The sequence below is a fragment of the Camponotus floridanus genome, unplaced genomic scaffold (genome assembly GCF_003227725.1).
Source record: "Camponotus floridanus strain SB8 unplaced genomic scaffold, Cflo_v7.5 scaffold22, whole genome shotgun sequence".
Classification (NCBI taxonomy): Eukaryota; Metazoa; Arthropoda; class Insecta; order Hymenoptera; family Formicidae; genus Camponotus; species Camponotus floridanus.
Genome location: NW_020229348.1, coordinates 2,209,168 through 2,225,960, shown reverse-complemented (window position 1 = coordinate 2,225,960; position 16,793 = coordinate 2,209,168). Strand labels below are relative to the sequence as shown.

At 27.2% G+C, this 16,793-nt stretch overlaps 4 protein-coding genes and 1 long non-coding RNA gene across 8 annotated transcripts in view; 2 read left to right on the top strand and 3 right to left on the bottom strand.

The window, feature by feature from the left end:
• Positions 1-1,049: 1,049 nt before the first annotated feature.
• Positions 1,050-5,592, bottom strand: LOC105250907 (probable Dol-P-Man:Man(7)GlcNAc(2)-PP-Dol alpha-1,6-mannosyltransferase). The gene is made up of 8 exons (XM_011257273.3): positions 5,253-5,592; positions 4,751-4,883; positions 4,502-4,675; positions 4,211-4,364; positions 3,760-3,904; positions 3,278-3,504; positions 2,836-3,084; positions 1,050-2,762 (listed from the first exon to the last, which is right to left on the bottom strand). The coding sequence occupies exons 1-8, from the start codon at positions 5,376-5,378 to the stop codon at positions 1,094-1,096; spliced, it is 2,877 nt and encodes a 958-aa protein (XP_011255575.1). The 5' UTR covers positions 5,379-5,592; the 3' UTR covers positions 1,050-1,093.
• A 451-nt stretch (positions 5,593-6,043) lies between these two features.
• On the top strand, positions 6,044-7,738 carry LOC105250958 (ribosome production factor 2 homolog). Its single transcript, XM_025408635.1, has 5 exons — positions 6,044-6,314; positions 6,420-6,552; positions 6,693-7,132; positions 7,220-7,364; positions 7,507-7,738. The coding sequence occupies exons 1-5, from the start codon at positions 6,295-6,297 to the stop codon at positions 7,711-7,713; spliced, it is 945 nt and encodes a 314-aa protein (XP_025264420.1). The 5' UTR covers positions 6,044-6,294; the 3' UTR covers positions 7,714-7,738.
• A 39-nt stretch (positions 7,739-7,777) lies between these two features.
• Positions 7,778-10,631, bottom strand: LOC105250906 (probable cysteine--tRNA ligase, mitochondrial). Its single transcript, XM_011257272.3, has 8 exons — positions 10,286-10,631; positions 9,592-9,887; positions 9,257-9,464; positions 8,804-9,069; positions 8,600-8,736; positions 8,307-8,429; positions 7,928-8,188; positions 7,778-7,844 (listed from the first exon to the last, which is right to left on the bottom strand). The coding sequence occupies exons 1-8, from the start codon at positions 10,513-10,515 to the stop codon at positions 7,809-7,811; spliced, it is 1,557 nt and encodes a 518-aa protein (XP_011255574.1). The 5' UTR covers positions 10,516-10,631; the 3' UTR covers positions 7,778-7,808.
• Positions 10,632-10,762: 131 nt separating this feature from the next.
• The window catches only part of LOC112637913, a 68,788-nt gene continuing 62,757 nt past the window's right edge, over positions 10,763-16,793 (top strand). The window contains exons 1-2 of the long non-coding RNA XR_003122830.1: positions 10,763-10,860; positions 14,389-14,518. This is a non-coding gene — a long non-coding RNA (uncharacterized LOC112637913). The remainder of the gene's footprint in view (positions 10,861-14,388; positions 14,519-16,793) is intronic.
• The window catches only part of LOC105250904 (nephrin), a 227,387-nt gene continuing 226,112 nt past the window's right edge, over positions 15,519-16,793 (bottom strand). For all 4 annotated transcript variants that reach the window (XM_011257266.2, XM_011257267.2, XM_011257268.2 and 1 more), the window contains one exon: positions 15,519-16,098. In XM_011257266.2, coding sequence (XP_011255568.1) covers positions 16,021-16,098 — 78 coding nt within the window. In that variant the 3' untranslated portion in view covers positions 15,519-16,020. The remainder of the gene's footprint in view (positions 16,099-16,793) is intronic.

The window sequence follows — 16,793 nt, the reverse complement described above, 5'->3', positions numbered from 1 at the left end:
AGGCACTTGATCACTCTGCAGATATTAATATAAAAATTAATCATCAATGTGTAAACATTATATGATAAATTATGTGGCAGATAATATATAATTTATAATATATATAATATGTATATAGTTTATATATTACTTTACTGTAAATTTATAATTTAATATTTAATTTGCTACATATATATACACACATATACACATAAAATATAATGCAATATAATCACACAGAACAACACGCGAAAAATGTTATATAAATAATATTTCAATATAAAAATCTGAATGATATAACTCACATAATATTTTCATGCTTACAGCTTATAAAATATCTATAATTGCACTTAAAAATGTAATGAAAATATGATGAATAAAGAAAAAATAATAATGAAGCTGTAAAGTAGCCATGTTTCTATCTTGATTACTATATGTAATCTTTTTTGTACAATTTTATGCAAAGTAAAATTTTATGTAAATTATGCATCTATAATTTGAATCTATAATGCGTTATGAAAAACTATATAGTATTTTGTCACCAACCATTTTCGTAATTAATTATGTAAATATTTCATAATTAATTATGTAAATATTTCATATAGGAAAATAAATTTTGTTATTGGTAATACATAAGCATACATTAAAAAATATAACATTTTTGATATCACAGGAAACATGTTTACACAATAATTACAGTTTGTCTTACTAGTAACATTTGATGTTACTTATGAAACAATATTTAATTTTCTGACTATCCAATTATTTTTCAATGTTTTTTTGTAAATTTTCTTTGCCTTTCATTTTAAATAACATTTTGAATAACTACGAGAGGCAGAACCATTTTTGGTATAATTTTTAATTAGTACTTTTAATATTGATATTAGGTACTTGTTTTGTAAATATAGTTTTGTAATAATATTAAAAACGATAATAGGATTTGGCCTATTTACAATTGCATTATGCTATCTGCTCTTCCGTTTTATTTATACAATTCTTGATTTCTTAACAGTCTTATAATCGTTTTCGATTTTTTGTTTTCTTTGCACGATTCTTCGTTGCTTCTTGTGTAATTTTTTTTATTGTAAGTTTTCTTTGATATTCTGTCATATAATCATCTTTCCACATCTGATACATCTGCATTTTGTTTATCATATAAATCAGACACTGTCTTTTTCCTTCGCTGCATTAAAGTTTTTAGAGCTTCGCTAAATTGTAATAATGTTTCAGCAATTGGCTGTTCCATATATTTTGCTGCAATTTCATCAAATTGATCATCTTCTTCTGAAGTTAATTCATCTTTGATATATTTGAATTGATCTAATATTTCTTTGAAACTTTCTTTAGCATCTTTTACCACAATTTGATCCTTACTTTTTGCAGAATGATCCATACTATTGTCCATTTCTGTTATGTATAAATCGCTTTCTATATGATTTGCATGGGTTACATCATTCACTGAATCAATATTATCATAAATAAAATCTTTTTCAAATTCTTTAAATTGATTTATTATATTTTTTATACTTTCTCTTACATTTATTGAGTTTGATAATTTAATGTCTTTTTCATTCTCTTTTTCTATCATTTGTCTCTCAGTTACTATTGCAGGTAATTCAGCATCAATATTATTCTCTGTTTTTGTTATTTTCTTTACTGTTACATCTATAGTTTTTTCTTTATTTAGATCTTCGTTTTTCACGATCTGCTCCAGATTAACTGATTTTATTATCTTAATTTTACCTGTTTTCTGTGTAGTATCTTTTGTTTTAAATCTCTGTTTATCTTCTTTTGCATCTTCTTTTACAACCTTAATTTGATTTTGATCTGTTAATGTCGATTCATTAATAGTCGAAGTTCGAACATCTTTTGCTTCTTGCTTTTGCAATATTTTTCTTTTTGGAGATTCTACTATAGTCTCTTTTTTCATTAATTTTATTGGAAGCTCTGTATTTTTTGGTTCAATATTGATTTCTTTTGACTCATTGACTTTTTGTTTGTCTTCTCTTATCTTTTGTTGTATAATTTTTCTAATCGTCTGTTTAGTACCGTGATTTTCTTGACGCATATTTAAATTGTTTTTAAGTTCTTTCTTAATAATTTTTTCCTCTTCAATATTTGGTTTTTCGTCAACTTTGGCATCATAGATGTTAGGAACACTTTCAAAATTTTTCTGAAAATCTACATTTTTTTCCTTTTTAATTAGTTTTTCTTTTGAAGTTAGCGACAATTTATTTATATCTTCAGTTTCCCATGTAGTATCTTCCATAGATGTTGTAGTATCATTTACTAAATTATTAAATATTTCATTTTTTTCGATATTATTAATTATTTCTTCCATCTCATCAATTTTATCTAAAAAATTTTGTTCACTTATATTTTCTGGAATTTCAAATTTTTCCCATGACTGCACAATATTATGAATTGAATCTACTGTCTTTACTTCATCTGATATGTTAAATTCTACATTTTCTATATTATCAATTTGTTTTGGGGAATTCTTTATTAATTCAGAAATTGAAGATTTTGCTTTATGAGGATCATATGTGATATTTGATTTCCTTTTCATAATAAATATGCTAGGTTTTGTTTTAACTTTAATAGGTGGTAACATATTATAGTTAAATGCTATATGTGAAAATGCATCAACAGAATCAATAATATTGTGGGTTTTAAGATAAGACCTTATTTTTGGAGAATATTTGCTCTTTGCTTCCATTAAAAGATGTGTAAATTGTAGTATTTCAGGATTATCAATAGTTAAGTTTTCTTGTTTGGAATATCTATAACATAAAGTTTTTTTTCATTGAAAATAATGAGAGTAAAAAAAAAATTATTATAGACAAAATAACTTACATCCAAGAAGAGTTGGTCTGTGTAAATCTTGTTACTCCAGTTTGCGCAGTGAATACATCAATATGCACATGTATTGGCTCAATTGAATTTCTCTCGACTCTATGTAATCTAGTAATTGCCACACCTCCAGGATAATTAGAACCAGCCACATATAATAGAAATGTAGAGAATATAATATTTAATGCCATATGAGTCATGATTATCAGTGCAAGGAAACCATTCCACTTTGTTTTTGCTCTGTTTTCCCATCTAATTACAAAAAAACATTTTTTATATTATATGCAGTTACAAGAATTTATAGTTTAAAATTTAATCAATTATTATATTATCATTAGGTCATAGTCGTTATAGATTTTACGAATATTTATATTTTGGTCTTAGTTTAACTGATAAAATTGATAAAAAATTAATCAAATGTAATTAAAGCAGAACATATACTTACATTCTATTGCAAGCAACAGCTGCACCAACATTTAATAGCGGAAATACACACATGATAAATCTTAGCTCTTTATGTGGTAGAAATGATAATAATAGGACGAATATAATAGCTGGAATGGTAAACATGCGAACCCTAGAGTCCAAAAGCATTCCCACAGGAACTAAAAAGTATGAAAGTGCTAAACCTCTCGGCAATGCTGAATAAAAGTACCACAAGAATGGTGATGTCTATTCATAAGTCAAGTTTATTTATGTATTGAAAATGCCTGTTCAAAAACTTAAAGCAGATAAAAACATTTATTCAAAAATATATGATATCTTAAACATTTTTATTTTATAATTCGTACTTTAATGCAATAAATTTCAATATTCAAGATATTCAAGATAATCAAAATAATTATTTAAGATATTCAGAATAATCAAAATAATTATTTAAGTTAGAACTGAAGATTAAAAAAAAAAGGTTTATTATAAAAAGGATACGCCCCATTCACTGCTCTTATTAAGAATAGCATTAAAATAAAAAACTTCGCCTTCTGGCCATACTAAGCGTCTCCAAAATATTGAATCTACAGCAACAGTAAGTACTAAGAAGAATATACCAGTTGGAACCGCAATTTTAAGCAGTCTAAAATTATTATAAAACATTGTGTAATAAACAATATAATTTCAAAAGAGTATTATGCATCACACATACATAAAAAATGAAATATTTCTTTAATCAAAATTGTAATCATTTGTAATCAAAGGATGAGATTTGATTTATATATTTTATATATATAATTACTGTTTTGTAAAAAATTCTTTAATGATTCTAATTATTTGTTTGTAATTTTACAGCTATATTAGATATCCATACACCATAATATGTAATATCTTTGTATAGAAAATCCATAATATGTTGCTGTAAATCCATAATATAATTTGTAAATACCTTTGTAGAGAAACCTTCTTCCTAGCTAAATCAAACAATACAAACAATCCCAAGAGTAGGACAAGTTCTGTTCTGAAAATTATTATTGCTGCAGCTGATGATAAGATAAATATTATATAATTTTGCTTTAACCATCCAAACAAGGCGAGTAACACTATAATATTAAATCCATTTGCAATTAAAAAGAGGAACATATATTATACTTATATGTAGTATCATGCTTATATTATAACTTAATAAATTGTAGTTTTAAAGTAATAAATACAAATTCTAATAACAAAGTTTTATTACCTAAAGGCATAACCATTGTATTTGGCAGCGGACGACTGAGATAGTACATGAAATGATACTGTGTCACAGTTATGGCAACAAACCATTTTGTAAACTGCACCCCAAAGATTTTCTGTAAAGCGTGTCTATATAACTTGAATGTAACTATCACCAGAAACCCCAATGTTGCTCTTACTGCGGAAGATAATACCATCTTTAAAAATACATGAAAAATTCTTATTATATATTTTAGAATTATACACTACTTACCTATATATTGAGCAAAAACTTTATTGAGCTTCAGGTAATTACTGCATGCTACTAATGGCCAGGCAAAACTGGATACTACAATAGGCCCTAGAAAAGTACGTGGCACCACTCCAGGAAATTCATGATGATCATACTATTGAGATAAAAACACAATATATTAATTTGCAAATATATTTTTGTGTTAAATAGATAATTATATAGAAATCATCTAAAAATTATAGATCTGATTGTTATGATAGATACTAATAGTAACAACATATATATATATATAAAATGAACGTTGGAAGATAGTCGATTTCTATCTACTAGCTATATCGTCTTAAAAGATTTGGAATAGCATCAGCTGATCGCGTGTTTAAAAATACACGTGTCCGGTGCTATAAATATAACGACACGTTTTACGCTGTTCGATTGCAATCAGTCGAGCGAGACGGACAACGATCGCCAAACAATTCGAGTCCTCGATTCGACAGACAATGATGTTCAATATTTCAATCATTACCTCCGTTAAATTGAAGCCGTGATAGAGGACATCGTGCATAGCCTGCAGATTGAAACTTTCCTCGACTTTTGTAAACGGACAATATAATAGATGCATTGCCGATATTAAGATAATTAGTTGATCCATGATCGTCGAATTGCGCTTATACTAACTGTGTGTTCTCATTCGATAGATTCGTCGACCTTGTCATGACAAATTTAAGGAATCCGAATGAAGGACCTTTTTTCAACTTGTTGTTGCGGTATTACTGTACGGCCGGGCACCACGTATACTGTTACAAAACAGGCGATTCACGCATGCGTCTTTCTCTTTACCAATATTCACACAATTATTTAGTCGAATTATTATATATCATCGCTTTATTCTTTTTTATTAATTTTTTTCTTGAGATTACGATCAAATTTATTTCTTTAGTTTTTTTGAAATATATGAGTATAAAATTGTAAAAAGATACTTATATAAAAGTATATGTTTATATATGTGATATATAATCTCTTTTATTATATTCTAATTTAAGTTTTATCTTGATATGTGTATAAACTATTTGAGAACATTTGGTAATGTATAAAATTTATATTTAAAATATTAAATTCGTATAAATATTCTTTAAATCACATTAAAATAAATTTCTTATTTTTATGTGTATGTATTAAGTATTAAAACTAAATCTACAGTGAAAATTATTAAGCGATAATATTGTTACACTGATTTATAAAAATATCAAATTCTACCTATAATATTAATAATATTGTATGAAATCATATAATCTCATAATTAGCAAAGGATTATTGCAAAAAAAGAGAAAAACTCGAATGTTATTCATTTGTAATCCAATACAAAGAGTGATGTTTTGATAACGCCTTCATGACGCATGCGCGAAAACCGAGTCCTCTCTGATTTGCTCTGTTTTTTACACGTTATATGTTACACGTGAATCAAGAATCATATAAACACCGATAAATTATTTGCAATAGTGAAATAATTGTTTTAATCGTGATCTTATATTTTGAATAAGAAGACAATTTAAAAAGAACATTTTGTCATGCCGGTTATAAATAGGATGTAAGTTATTTGTTTTTTTATATATATTTTGCATGTATTAATAGCTTATACAAGCATTATACATTATAATGTGTATACATTATAATTATGAATATTTCCACATAGAAAGCCAATTACACATAAAGGCAAGAAAGCTCTATTAAAAAAAGAACCTCAATTGATAGAAAATGCCAAAGAAACTTTGTGCCTTAAAGGTAAAAATACTTCACAGAATGTCGTCGATTTTATGAAGGATTTGGTGAGTGAAATAATTTGTATTGATTATATATTATTTAATTTTTTAAAACTATAATTTGAAACTGAATATACTAAATATGATAAATATACTGTACTACATAGTATTTAATATATTATTCATATATTATGTATATTTTATAGTATGATCTGAAGAAACCTAATGCACAAATGATGCAAAAGAAAAATGATATATTACCATTTGAAAATATTGTGCCAATTGAGAAATTTGCATTCAAATATGAAGCATCTCTTTTCATGATGGCCTCGCATAATAAAAAACGTCCAAACAACCTCGTTATGGGTCGAATGTATGATCATATGTTATTAGATATGATAGAATTTGGTATAGAAAATTATAAAGGACTAAAAGACTTTAAAGTTGAAAAAGTCTCTTTAGGAATAAAACCATTGTTGATTTTTAATGGTGAAGTTTTTGAAAGTAACTATGAATATAGAAGAATTAAAAACTTACTTGTCGATATGTTCCAAAGGGAAGTGGTTGGAAGGATCAGATTACAAGGTCTTGAACATGTCTTAAGTTTTACAGCTATTGAAAATAAAATACTTTTACGTAGTTACAGGTAAAAGAGAGAGATATAAAAATACCATTAAAATAAAATTACATAATTATATCAAAAAATGTTTTTCAAAAATTTTTATAATTTTAGGATACTTTTGAAAAAATCCAATACAAGGATACCTAGGATAGAACTTGAGGAAATAGGACCACGAGCTGATTTGCTATGTAGGCGTAACAAGTTTGCTTCTGAAGATTTATTCAAGCAAGCTTGCAAGAAACCTAAAGAACTCAAGGTACTTTTATAAATTACATATATATATTACATATATATTACACATAAATTACATATATATATATATATATATTACATATATATATTATGTGCAAAATATAATCTATAAATATTAAGATCTAATCTTATAATCATGATCATAGATGAAGAAGAAGAAAAATATCTCTACAGATACACTTGGAACAACACATGGTCGTATACATATTGGAACACAAAATATTGATAAGATTCAAACAAGAAAGATGAAAGGTTTAAAGAAAACATTATCGGAAAAGAAAAGTATTCAAAAGAGAAAAATTGCTGATGACAATAATGACAATGCAATAAAACTTAGAAAAGTTGAAGACTAAACTCATTATTTGCTTAATTAATAATGAAATGTAATATTAAAAATATTATTTTAATAAATTTTTATTTAACTTCTAATTACATAGATTTTTATATGCTATTTCCAACTCCAATTAGTGACACTTTGCTGGTCCTATATTGATTAAACAACATAAATCTTATATAAAATTTGTTATAAACATTTCTAATGTTATTTTTAATTTTATGTAACTTTACCTTTACTACAATTCCATAAGTAGATAAATTCATTCGCACATTATCGCACTCTTTTAGCAAAATTGTATCTTTTGGATTTTGTTCAAGTGCTCTATTTCTGATAGTCATTCTGAAGTTCAGAAAACAATCAATAATATCTTTAATTTGTTGATTTTCTGCTGTTGACATTGTAGATCGTGAAATGCCAAGTTTTGAAAGAGTACTTGAAACATAATTTGAAACAGCAGCAACAGCACTTATTCCTTTACTATGAGGCGTTATCTATAATTTAAATTTAGTTGAATATAATTGCTAAATATAATTGAAGTATTACAATAATTATTTAATATTAATTTTTATAATAATGTATTCTTTAATTTCTCTTATGCAAATGACTTACATTACTTTGATACAGCATTTTGTTTCCTATCCCAATAAGATTTATAATGGCATGTATGGCCTTTGAAGTATTAAAGTCATCTGCTAATGCGGAATAAACTTTATTTCTTGTATCATATAAGGTCTAAAAAATATTCAAATTATGTTATAACAATTGTTTCTTAATTACAATGTATATAAGATTATATGTTGTGTATGTGTAGGTGTATATATAGTTTTTGTATAATGCATAGAATATAGTGTGTATAAAAAAATATTTTAAAAAATTTTCTAATGAAAAAAGTGGTTATTTACTGTAAATAAAAGATTTTCATCAATATCACCAGTTTCAAATTTGCCAACAACATAATTATCACAGTCATTTATGAAGTTATCGAATTTTTGAGTTACTAATACTGCATTTTGCATGACTTCGTCCGAAAATTCAATATCTGTAATAACATTCGATTGATTACATACAAATTGAATTACTTGAAAATTGATATTAACATTACATACCGTTTCTATAATGAGAAAGTAGGCAAAGCATTCTAAGATGATTTGCCGAATATTCTTCGAGATAATTTTGTATGCTTATAGTATTTTTAAGACTTTTTGACATTTTTACATCTCCTTTCAGATTCAAATGACCACAGTGAAGCCAATAATTAACCCATTGATTGACATTGTGATAACAGCATGATTGTGCTTCTTCATTTTCATGATGGGGAAAAGCCAGATCTATTCCACCACTGTGAATATCTACAGAATTTCCAAAGACTGCGCTGATGAAGATATATACTTCTATATATAGGTAAATATTATTACAAAGAGAAATATTTAATATATTTCTTCATAAAAATAAGTTAGATATAGTATCCTAGTAAATATACGAATTCAAAAATAAAATTCAAAGAGTTTATATAAAATAATTTCCATAATATGAAATAGAACAGACACTTTTTAAATTACCTTGCAATTGCACTGCATTCTATGTGCCATCCTGGTCTACCATATCCCCATGGACATCTCCAAGATGGTTCATTATTTTTTGCCGCTTTCCACAAAGCAAAGTCCAATGCTGATTTTTTATCTGGATGCTGACTTTTTACAACATCATGAACAGAGGTTTTTAATTTGCCATATTTATTATACTTGTTTGTGTCAAAATAAACAGATCCTATAACATGCACAACTTTTTAAAATGAAAATTGATGTAAAAATTAATCAACTGAAGGCAGTTTTTTATAACACTAAAAAAATTTTTAATTTTTAATAATGAAAATATTTCTTAATAAGTTTCTTACCATCTTTTGTAATATAACCATAGTTTCTGGTTAGCAATTCTTCAACAAAGTGAATGATTTGTGGTATATAGTCTGTAACTCTACAGTACAAATACGGTTCGCCAATATTTAACTTATTCATATCTGCATAAAATTCAGTCTCAAAGTGTTTCGACAAAGTTTTAAAATCTTTACCGCTTTCAATAGAACATTTGATTATTTTGTCATCGATGTCAGTTATACCCATAACTAGTAATATATCAATGTTAAAATAATTCGACAAAATTCTTCGAATAATATCCGATTTTATGTAAGTGCTATAAAATAATAAACATTAGTTATTCGTAATAAATAATTCAAATTATATATATATTAGCAAAGTAGCGTCTTTAAACAGAATACAATCTTCATTACATATAAACAAATTAAATGATAAATTTTGTAGTGATAACAGAAAAGAGCATAAAGTTGTACAAATTATAATACTCTAACTAATTTATAAATCAAAGCGAGGAATTATAAAACACTTATTGAGAATGTTGACAATTATAAAGCATGTTATATTATAAAATATAAAAAAATATAATTATATAAAATATAATCTTTTCAAATTAAATACTAATGTCAAACTGCTATTTATTCAACTACAAAGTAAGTTCAATTATAATGATATAACAAAATAACGCGATAAAATTTTTCAAGTGATATCTCTTACGCTGCATGCCCTATATGCGCCGAATCGTAAACTGTAGGCCCGCACATATACCATTTCAAAACATTTTCTGTTTTTAATATCAGTGGAACTTTGCATTTTGTTATCGGATTATATACAGACACTGCAGTTTGATAACCAATTGGCTCTATCCATTTCGCTCCGTCTTGACAATTCGTCTCAGTACTTACGAAACGTTTGCATACTCGTATTAATTTGCACGTTACATTCATTTTATTTAAAATATTACTTTACAGTTGACAATAATCGTGATAATCACCGTCCTTATACATGTATGTAAAATGCAATTACTCGATGTTCTAACCTGTAAAAGTCATGTGGCTTCACCAGCACCATCTGTCTCAGATTCTGAACGGGAGTGAACTAAAATCGGTCACGTGACCGAGCAGTGGGGGAACCGACCATATTCGTTGACGCGCGCGTCTACGTAGTGCGTATTAATTTTTGAAGTGATAAAGTGTGGTTTATTATGTGGATATATCGTCAAAAGAGAGGCTTCGGATTTACGATTGGACTCGTACTGTAATTGGCAATGTTGTTCGAGAGCAGAGTACAAGGTATGATATGTTTTATATCGATAAATTGCTGCAAAATTCAATGTAAAAACCGGGTTATAACTTGTGTGTTATTTGAATTGCGTAAATATATAATATATACAATAAAATAAAACGATCTATATAAAATCGTCGCTTTTATAATTCTGTGACAATCTTGGATTAATATCTGAATCTGTAAAAGTTACGCAGCATTTTTATACTTATCTTGTGCTAAGAATTTGTGAATGCTCAAGCAATGAGCAAATGCTCAAAGCATCTTAAAATATTTAAAAGATATTTTAAATTTTTAATAAGATGTCTTTTAAGGGCGAATTCGAGATGTGATTATTATTGTTACATTCCATTTAACGATCGCGAGTATTGTCTATCTTTTTTTTTGTTTAACTTTTGGCGAACAAGGATGGAATAATGCTATGAGCGATCGCTTGAATATAGCTGAAGTAATGGAAATATCGTGGTAAATTTGAATTTATTTGCGAACGCGCGCGTACGCACCTATATTCATATATCTCATTTGAAGCGGTAAAGTGCAGTTTACATTGTCGTAGAAAGTAAATTTTTAATATAATATAATATAGAATAGATTTAATACTACTGGCAGTGTCATTCGGAATAATAAACAGAAGTACAAGGTATGATGTGTTTCAAATCGATAAAGTTAAATCGTTAATAAAATTAATTGAAATAAAAAAAGGTTAGTTATTATATATACATATATATGTATATATGTAATATTATTTAGGAATGTGTGAATGTAATGAAAAAATATTATCTTATAAATAAAAAGCATTTTTCAGTAAGTGACACAGAAGACAATGTATCATTTCATCCTTGTTGATTGCTGAATGTAAACAAGGATGAAATGATTCACTGTGATACTGTATCCTCTGTGTGTCTTGCTGAAAAATAATGTACAGTCTGTATCGCGGTACTTTTTAGTGTGTAGTTATTTTTATTGGACTCGGAAACATATCTATATCTCTTTATATAATGTGCATTTTAAAAATAAAAAAAATACTGCAGTAAAAAAATGATAGTTATTGGCATAGGCAAAATCGTTATTTATTGAAATTTATTGAGCACAATTAGTTCTCCTTATATTTTACACAAGTAAATCTATATTAAAAGTTATTTTTGAAATTATGCTTATATATATATATATATATATTGTATATCTCTTAAGTTATCCTTTACAAACACACGTGTACATATGCTCGTATGTTGTATGTTGTGCGCGTGTGTACGTGTTTGTGTGTATAATGTACGTTTTATATTTAAATTCATTCTTTTGTAATACCCACGATGCATACTAACAATACATATCAAAGTCTTATGTTACACTGGCAATATAATAATTATAGTTATCTGACAAAATACGGAATCTCTGATTTTGGCGCGTAACTACCGCCACTGTCTTTTATTCCCTTTTTTATATTTATTTCTTTATTATTTATTATTCATCACTTGCGTATGCACGAATCATGAATTTTTCTCGCTATACTATTAACTTACAAAGTATTGTAAAATTTATATTAGAAATAGGGCTCCGACTCGAGTTATTCGAACATGTTTGATCGTTGACTTTATCGAAAAGGACAATTATCTCATTGTTTAAAGTAAACCAGAAAGCTCGCATACGTCAGAACACGTTGATATTTCTATCATTTATTCAAAATGTTATTTTTCCAATATTTATTTTAAAAGATTTCTTTTCAAGTGTTTTAATGCATATAAATAACTTTTATAGTGTAACTTAAAAATAGATAACTTTGTTTTTTAATGCTAAAATGTATACGTCGCGAGAGAAAAATATCATAAATAAATACATACAATATTATGAAAAAATATTTCTATTTTCTACATATTTGTGTTTTTTCATAATTATCATAATTTAATAATTACAAGTGATACAAGTAAATTAGCTTATGATTAATGGTACATTCTTTATTGCCGCATTCTGCCGAATGTGAAATCTCTGATTTCTCTAACATCTACATCGCGAATAGTTTGAGACATTGAGCGAATATAGCGGATTCTGTGTTAATCGATAGTGCGTTATATTATTTACTATTTCGGAAAAAGTGATTCAAAGTGATTAAAATTTATATTTAAACAGAGTATTTATACCATACGATTACAAAAAGTCATGTAACAATTGTATAAAAATCTTATAAATTATTGTTGTTCGAATTTGTACGACAATAGGAAACACAAAAGTTGTAAAAGGGTATCATTTACATTTAGGATATCATTACAAATGTTTAAAGGATGAAAGGATGAAATGATTGAAAGATTTTTTTATACATTTTTGCAACTTCTCTCTTTTATGTTGCATTGCTCGGCACTCTTTTTCTTATGGAGGTAAATATTAATTAGTGAAATTCGTATTTTAAACTCGCAAACATTGCCGAGTGTTATCTCCTCAATATAAGAAAAGATACGAGTAGTTAACGCGCGAACACCGTTATTACAATCGACATCATTTTTAGCCACGTTTCGTCCTCCATAAAACGAATCGTGATCGTTACACTATACAACAACAATATCGAATTCGTTCGAACAACAGCTTTCGCGCAACATTTTATGAGTTAACTAGAATGAGAGCGATGTAAAATTTATTTTTTACTTTACTATCAAACTAAATAAAGAAGAAAGTAAAGGCGTATAAATTCTTTATCTTTTTTTAATTTTTCTCTTACATCACTCCCATTGTTATAAACTCATACGTCAGAGACGGGCGCGCGACTATTTATATTATAATTCAATACATTTTCTTGAATTCACCACATGAAAATTGTTTAGAGTAATCTAAAGAATAGATAGATTACTTATTATGCTATCGTTAAACATGATTTTACATTAGCTACAAAGCTTATATAAACTCTTAATTGATAGTATTAAACAGAGAATAAACAGATTACACGCGAAAAAATCTTAAATTTTCTTTTTACAACACAATATTTTTACTTTCTTACATAAAAAATGAGACATTGAAATGGGAACATCTAAAATCTTTATTGCTTTTGCATGTAAAATGTAATGTATAAAGAAATTAATTAGAAAAAATTAATAAATTATTAAATTTGAGTTAAATATAAAGATACATTTATTAAATACTATTTTTTTTAACAGTTATCTCTCTTCGTATTCATCAAGTATTCCTCATTTAAATGTCTTAACCTCTATAAGGCAGGATAAAAAATAATTCTTCCAAAAATAATTGCTAAATTTCAGTCTAATACGGTTTTAATATATGCTGTAGAAAGAAATCTTGAACAGAAATTTAACTGTATATATATTTTCGGAGTATACCATTTTTTTAAATTGATTTCCAATCAATCGAGCAAACATAACTCGAAACAAGCCCGTCTCTGTTATATGGCACCTACATGCGTTACGAATCTTGCATGTCTGCTTCACTCACAATCAGTCTTCGTAGAATCGCACGTAACAAAATTTCCACGAAGATTCTTTACGATTATCATCATGACAGACATGATCACTATAATTTTTCATTTTGCTTCTCAGGTTTTCATCCAACTCTCTGCAAGTGAAGCTCGCAAGGATTCGTTACGTCAATAATCGGTTATGATCCTCGGAATTGCACTATCTCACTTCATCCGTCCCTCTTCTTCGATTTCTATTCTGCTCTACTCTGGTAAGTCATCTGACAAATAAAACAACCTATGCTAAGTACTACACAAGTAGCGGGTAACTATAAAACCAAAGTGAAAAAGAAGGCATTCTTTCCATTATCGCGATGTTAAAAATCGCACATCGCTTCTCGCTTGAGCATATGTAGCAATAAAAAAGATGGAAATATGTTGAAGAGAATTTTCACATTTCTTTAATTTTTAATTGCATTTTAATATTCTGCGTGAGAATAAAAATGAGTAGATAATAAAATGTAAAGGAATTATTGTAAAGACACTCTCTGACATGTGTCCGATGCACGATAATTCAGTAACACAGTAATACAGTAATAATCTCTCGGAATTAATTTCAATTCTCTTTTAATTCACTTTTAAAATTCATATTTTTTTTACAATATACGTAATATAACATATCGGAATCTTCGACATGTTCATTTATTTAATAATAACATAAGTGCTTCAGATATCACAATTCAAATATTTCGAGGCAATAGAATTCTTCGAAATTATGCAGCACACGTTTTAACGTTATGAAAAATAAAAGATAAATTTATATTATTTCAATCACAATGAAATGATAATCTCTAGAATTCCAGTGATTTTATATGTTTCAAAAATAAAAATAAAAAAAGTTACTCTCTACTTGAAAATAAATACATAGAATTTATAAGATGCTGAATTATTATCGGAATAATAATTGCGCCACTAACTTTATCCTACCAATCACACTAAATCGTTGCGTTCGCGATCCACCATCGTCATTTGATTTACACACACAGAGGCGGGCGAAATGTTATTTCAGTTTTTAACTTTTAACTGCAAATTAAAATCAACTCGTTTAAATTAACTCAAGTAATTAAATAGCAATAAATAATCTTTTGAAGCGTTGTTTATTTTGAAAAAAAATATTAGCATTATTAATATCTTGATCTTTAAAAAGAAAAGCATCTAAATAAATATAAATTAAAGAGACTTACAATTTTTTAGAATGACATGCATCTGTTTTTATACTTTTTATAATTATTGCGAACTCTGATAACATTTTCTTAACATTTTCTCAGTCGTATGATGCTCCATTTCCGAATAAAAAAAATTTAATTCGCCCAGCCTCGAATTTTACGGACGGTTGAAAAACAGTTCATCCTTCCCACTCCAACCAATCAACTATCACAAATCATTCGGAAAGCGCATATATAATCTATACGTATAATATATATACTCCGCGCGATTTTATTAATTACTTTCATTGTCGAACGAATCCTCTATTTATATAACACTCGTAGTAAAGATCTAACAATTTCTATCAGTGGGAGAGAGAGGGGGGAGGGAGAGGGGAAACCGTGGCGTCTCCTTCGAAGTTACTCTTCGCTTTTAACACGTACGTGGATCGATGTGTATGTATGTATACACTTTTTATTTATTTATTTATTTTTCTTTCTGAGGGGAATACATTGAGAGACGTTTAGGAGTGAAATGGAATCGTGAATTACGATGTAGCTTACTGGAATCATGTCGTTGGCGCGTTTGAGCAGGGTGGCGTATCGGTACGCCAGATCGAGTTGCCCGAATGACTGATCGTAGTGATCTAGAAAAGATGTAGAATCGCAATTAAATCTTGCTTTATTTTCTTGTTTGCAAAAAATAATGTTATTCTAAATGATAAAATGTTTTCTTCTCAAGTTTTCTTTTACGAATCCAGTATATCTTGTTTACAAGGATTTAGTTCCTATATAATTTTATTAATGATATGAGATTACATTATTATATTATTATATTATATTTTGTGATTATGTGTTATGATTACATTATGATATTCGTATATTATTTGATTAAGCAAATGTTCACTATAGTACTGTATTTTTTGACTTTTATAATACTGTACTTGTATAGTATTTTCTTGTACTAGTATATCTTTCACTGCACATATGTCCTTTCCTACTTTCTATTATTATAAAATATCACGATTGGGGATAGTCAAATATAAAATCAAGATTGTCTATCAATAGTTTCCAAATTTCTAATATTAATATAAATATATATATATATATATATATATATATATATAAATTATTGTAATTTTAATTATTATCATTTGAGTATTTAATTACAAGAGTTTAAATCATTTGGAGAGAGAATTATAATCAATTTAGATTATTTAAAGAGAAAATTTAAATAGAAACTTCTCCAAATCATTATCTATTATTTTGGAAGATGTATGAAAGATGATACAAAAGTCAATGCATAAATTTTAAGAGATAGTCGAGGAAATCAAAACAAATA

What these genes read in the sequence shown, in the direction of transcription:
- LOC105250907 (XM_011257273.3), bottom strand. Translation starts at nt 5,378, where the DNA reads ATGGATCAACTAATTATCTTAATATCGGCAATGCATCTATTATATTGT. An exon ending in ACGGCTTCAATTTAACGGAG is followed by an intron (nt 4,884 to 5,252) that starts GTAATGATTGAA and finishes TTATCTCAATAG; the next exon opens with TATGATCATCATGAATTTCC. An exon ending in AAGAAGGTTTCTCTACAAAG is followed by an intron (nt 3,905 to 4,210) that starts GTATTTACAAAT and finishes TAATAATTTTAG; the next exon opens with ACTGCTTAAAATTGCGGTTC.
- LOC105250958 (XM_025408635.1), top strand. Translation starts at nt 6,295, where the DNA reads ATGCCGGTTATAAATAGGAT. An exon ending in ATGCCGGTTATAAATAGGAT is followed by an intron (nt 6,315 to 6,419) that starts GTAAGTTATTTG and finishes ATTTCCACATAG; the next exon opens with AAAGCCAATTACACATAAAG. An exon ending in ATACTTTTACGTAGTTACAG is followed by an intron (nt 7,133 to 7,219) that starts GTAAAAGAGAGA and finishes TTATAATTTTAG; the next exon opens with GATACTTTTGAAAAAATCCA.
- LOC105250906 (XM_011257272.3), bottom strand. Translation starts at nt 10,515, where the DNA reads ATGAATGTAACGTGCAAATTAATACGAGTATGCAAACGTTTCGTAAGT. An exon ending in GCGCATATAGGGCATGCAGC is followed by an intron (nt 9,888 to 10,285) that starts GTAAGAGATATC and finishes ATTATTTTATAG; the next exon opens with CACTTACATAAAATCGGATA. An exon ending in CTTATGGAATTGTAGTAAAG is followed by an intron (nt 7,845 to 7,927) that starts GTAAAGTTACAT and finishes TAATCAATATAG; the next exon opens with GACCAGCAAAGTGTCACTAA.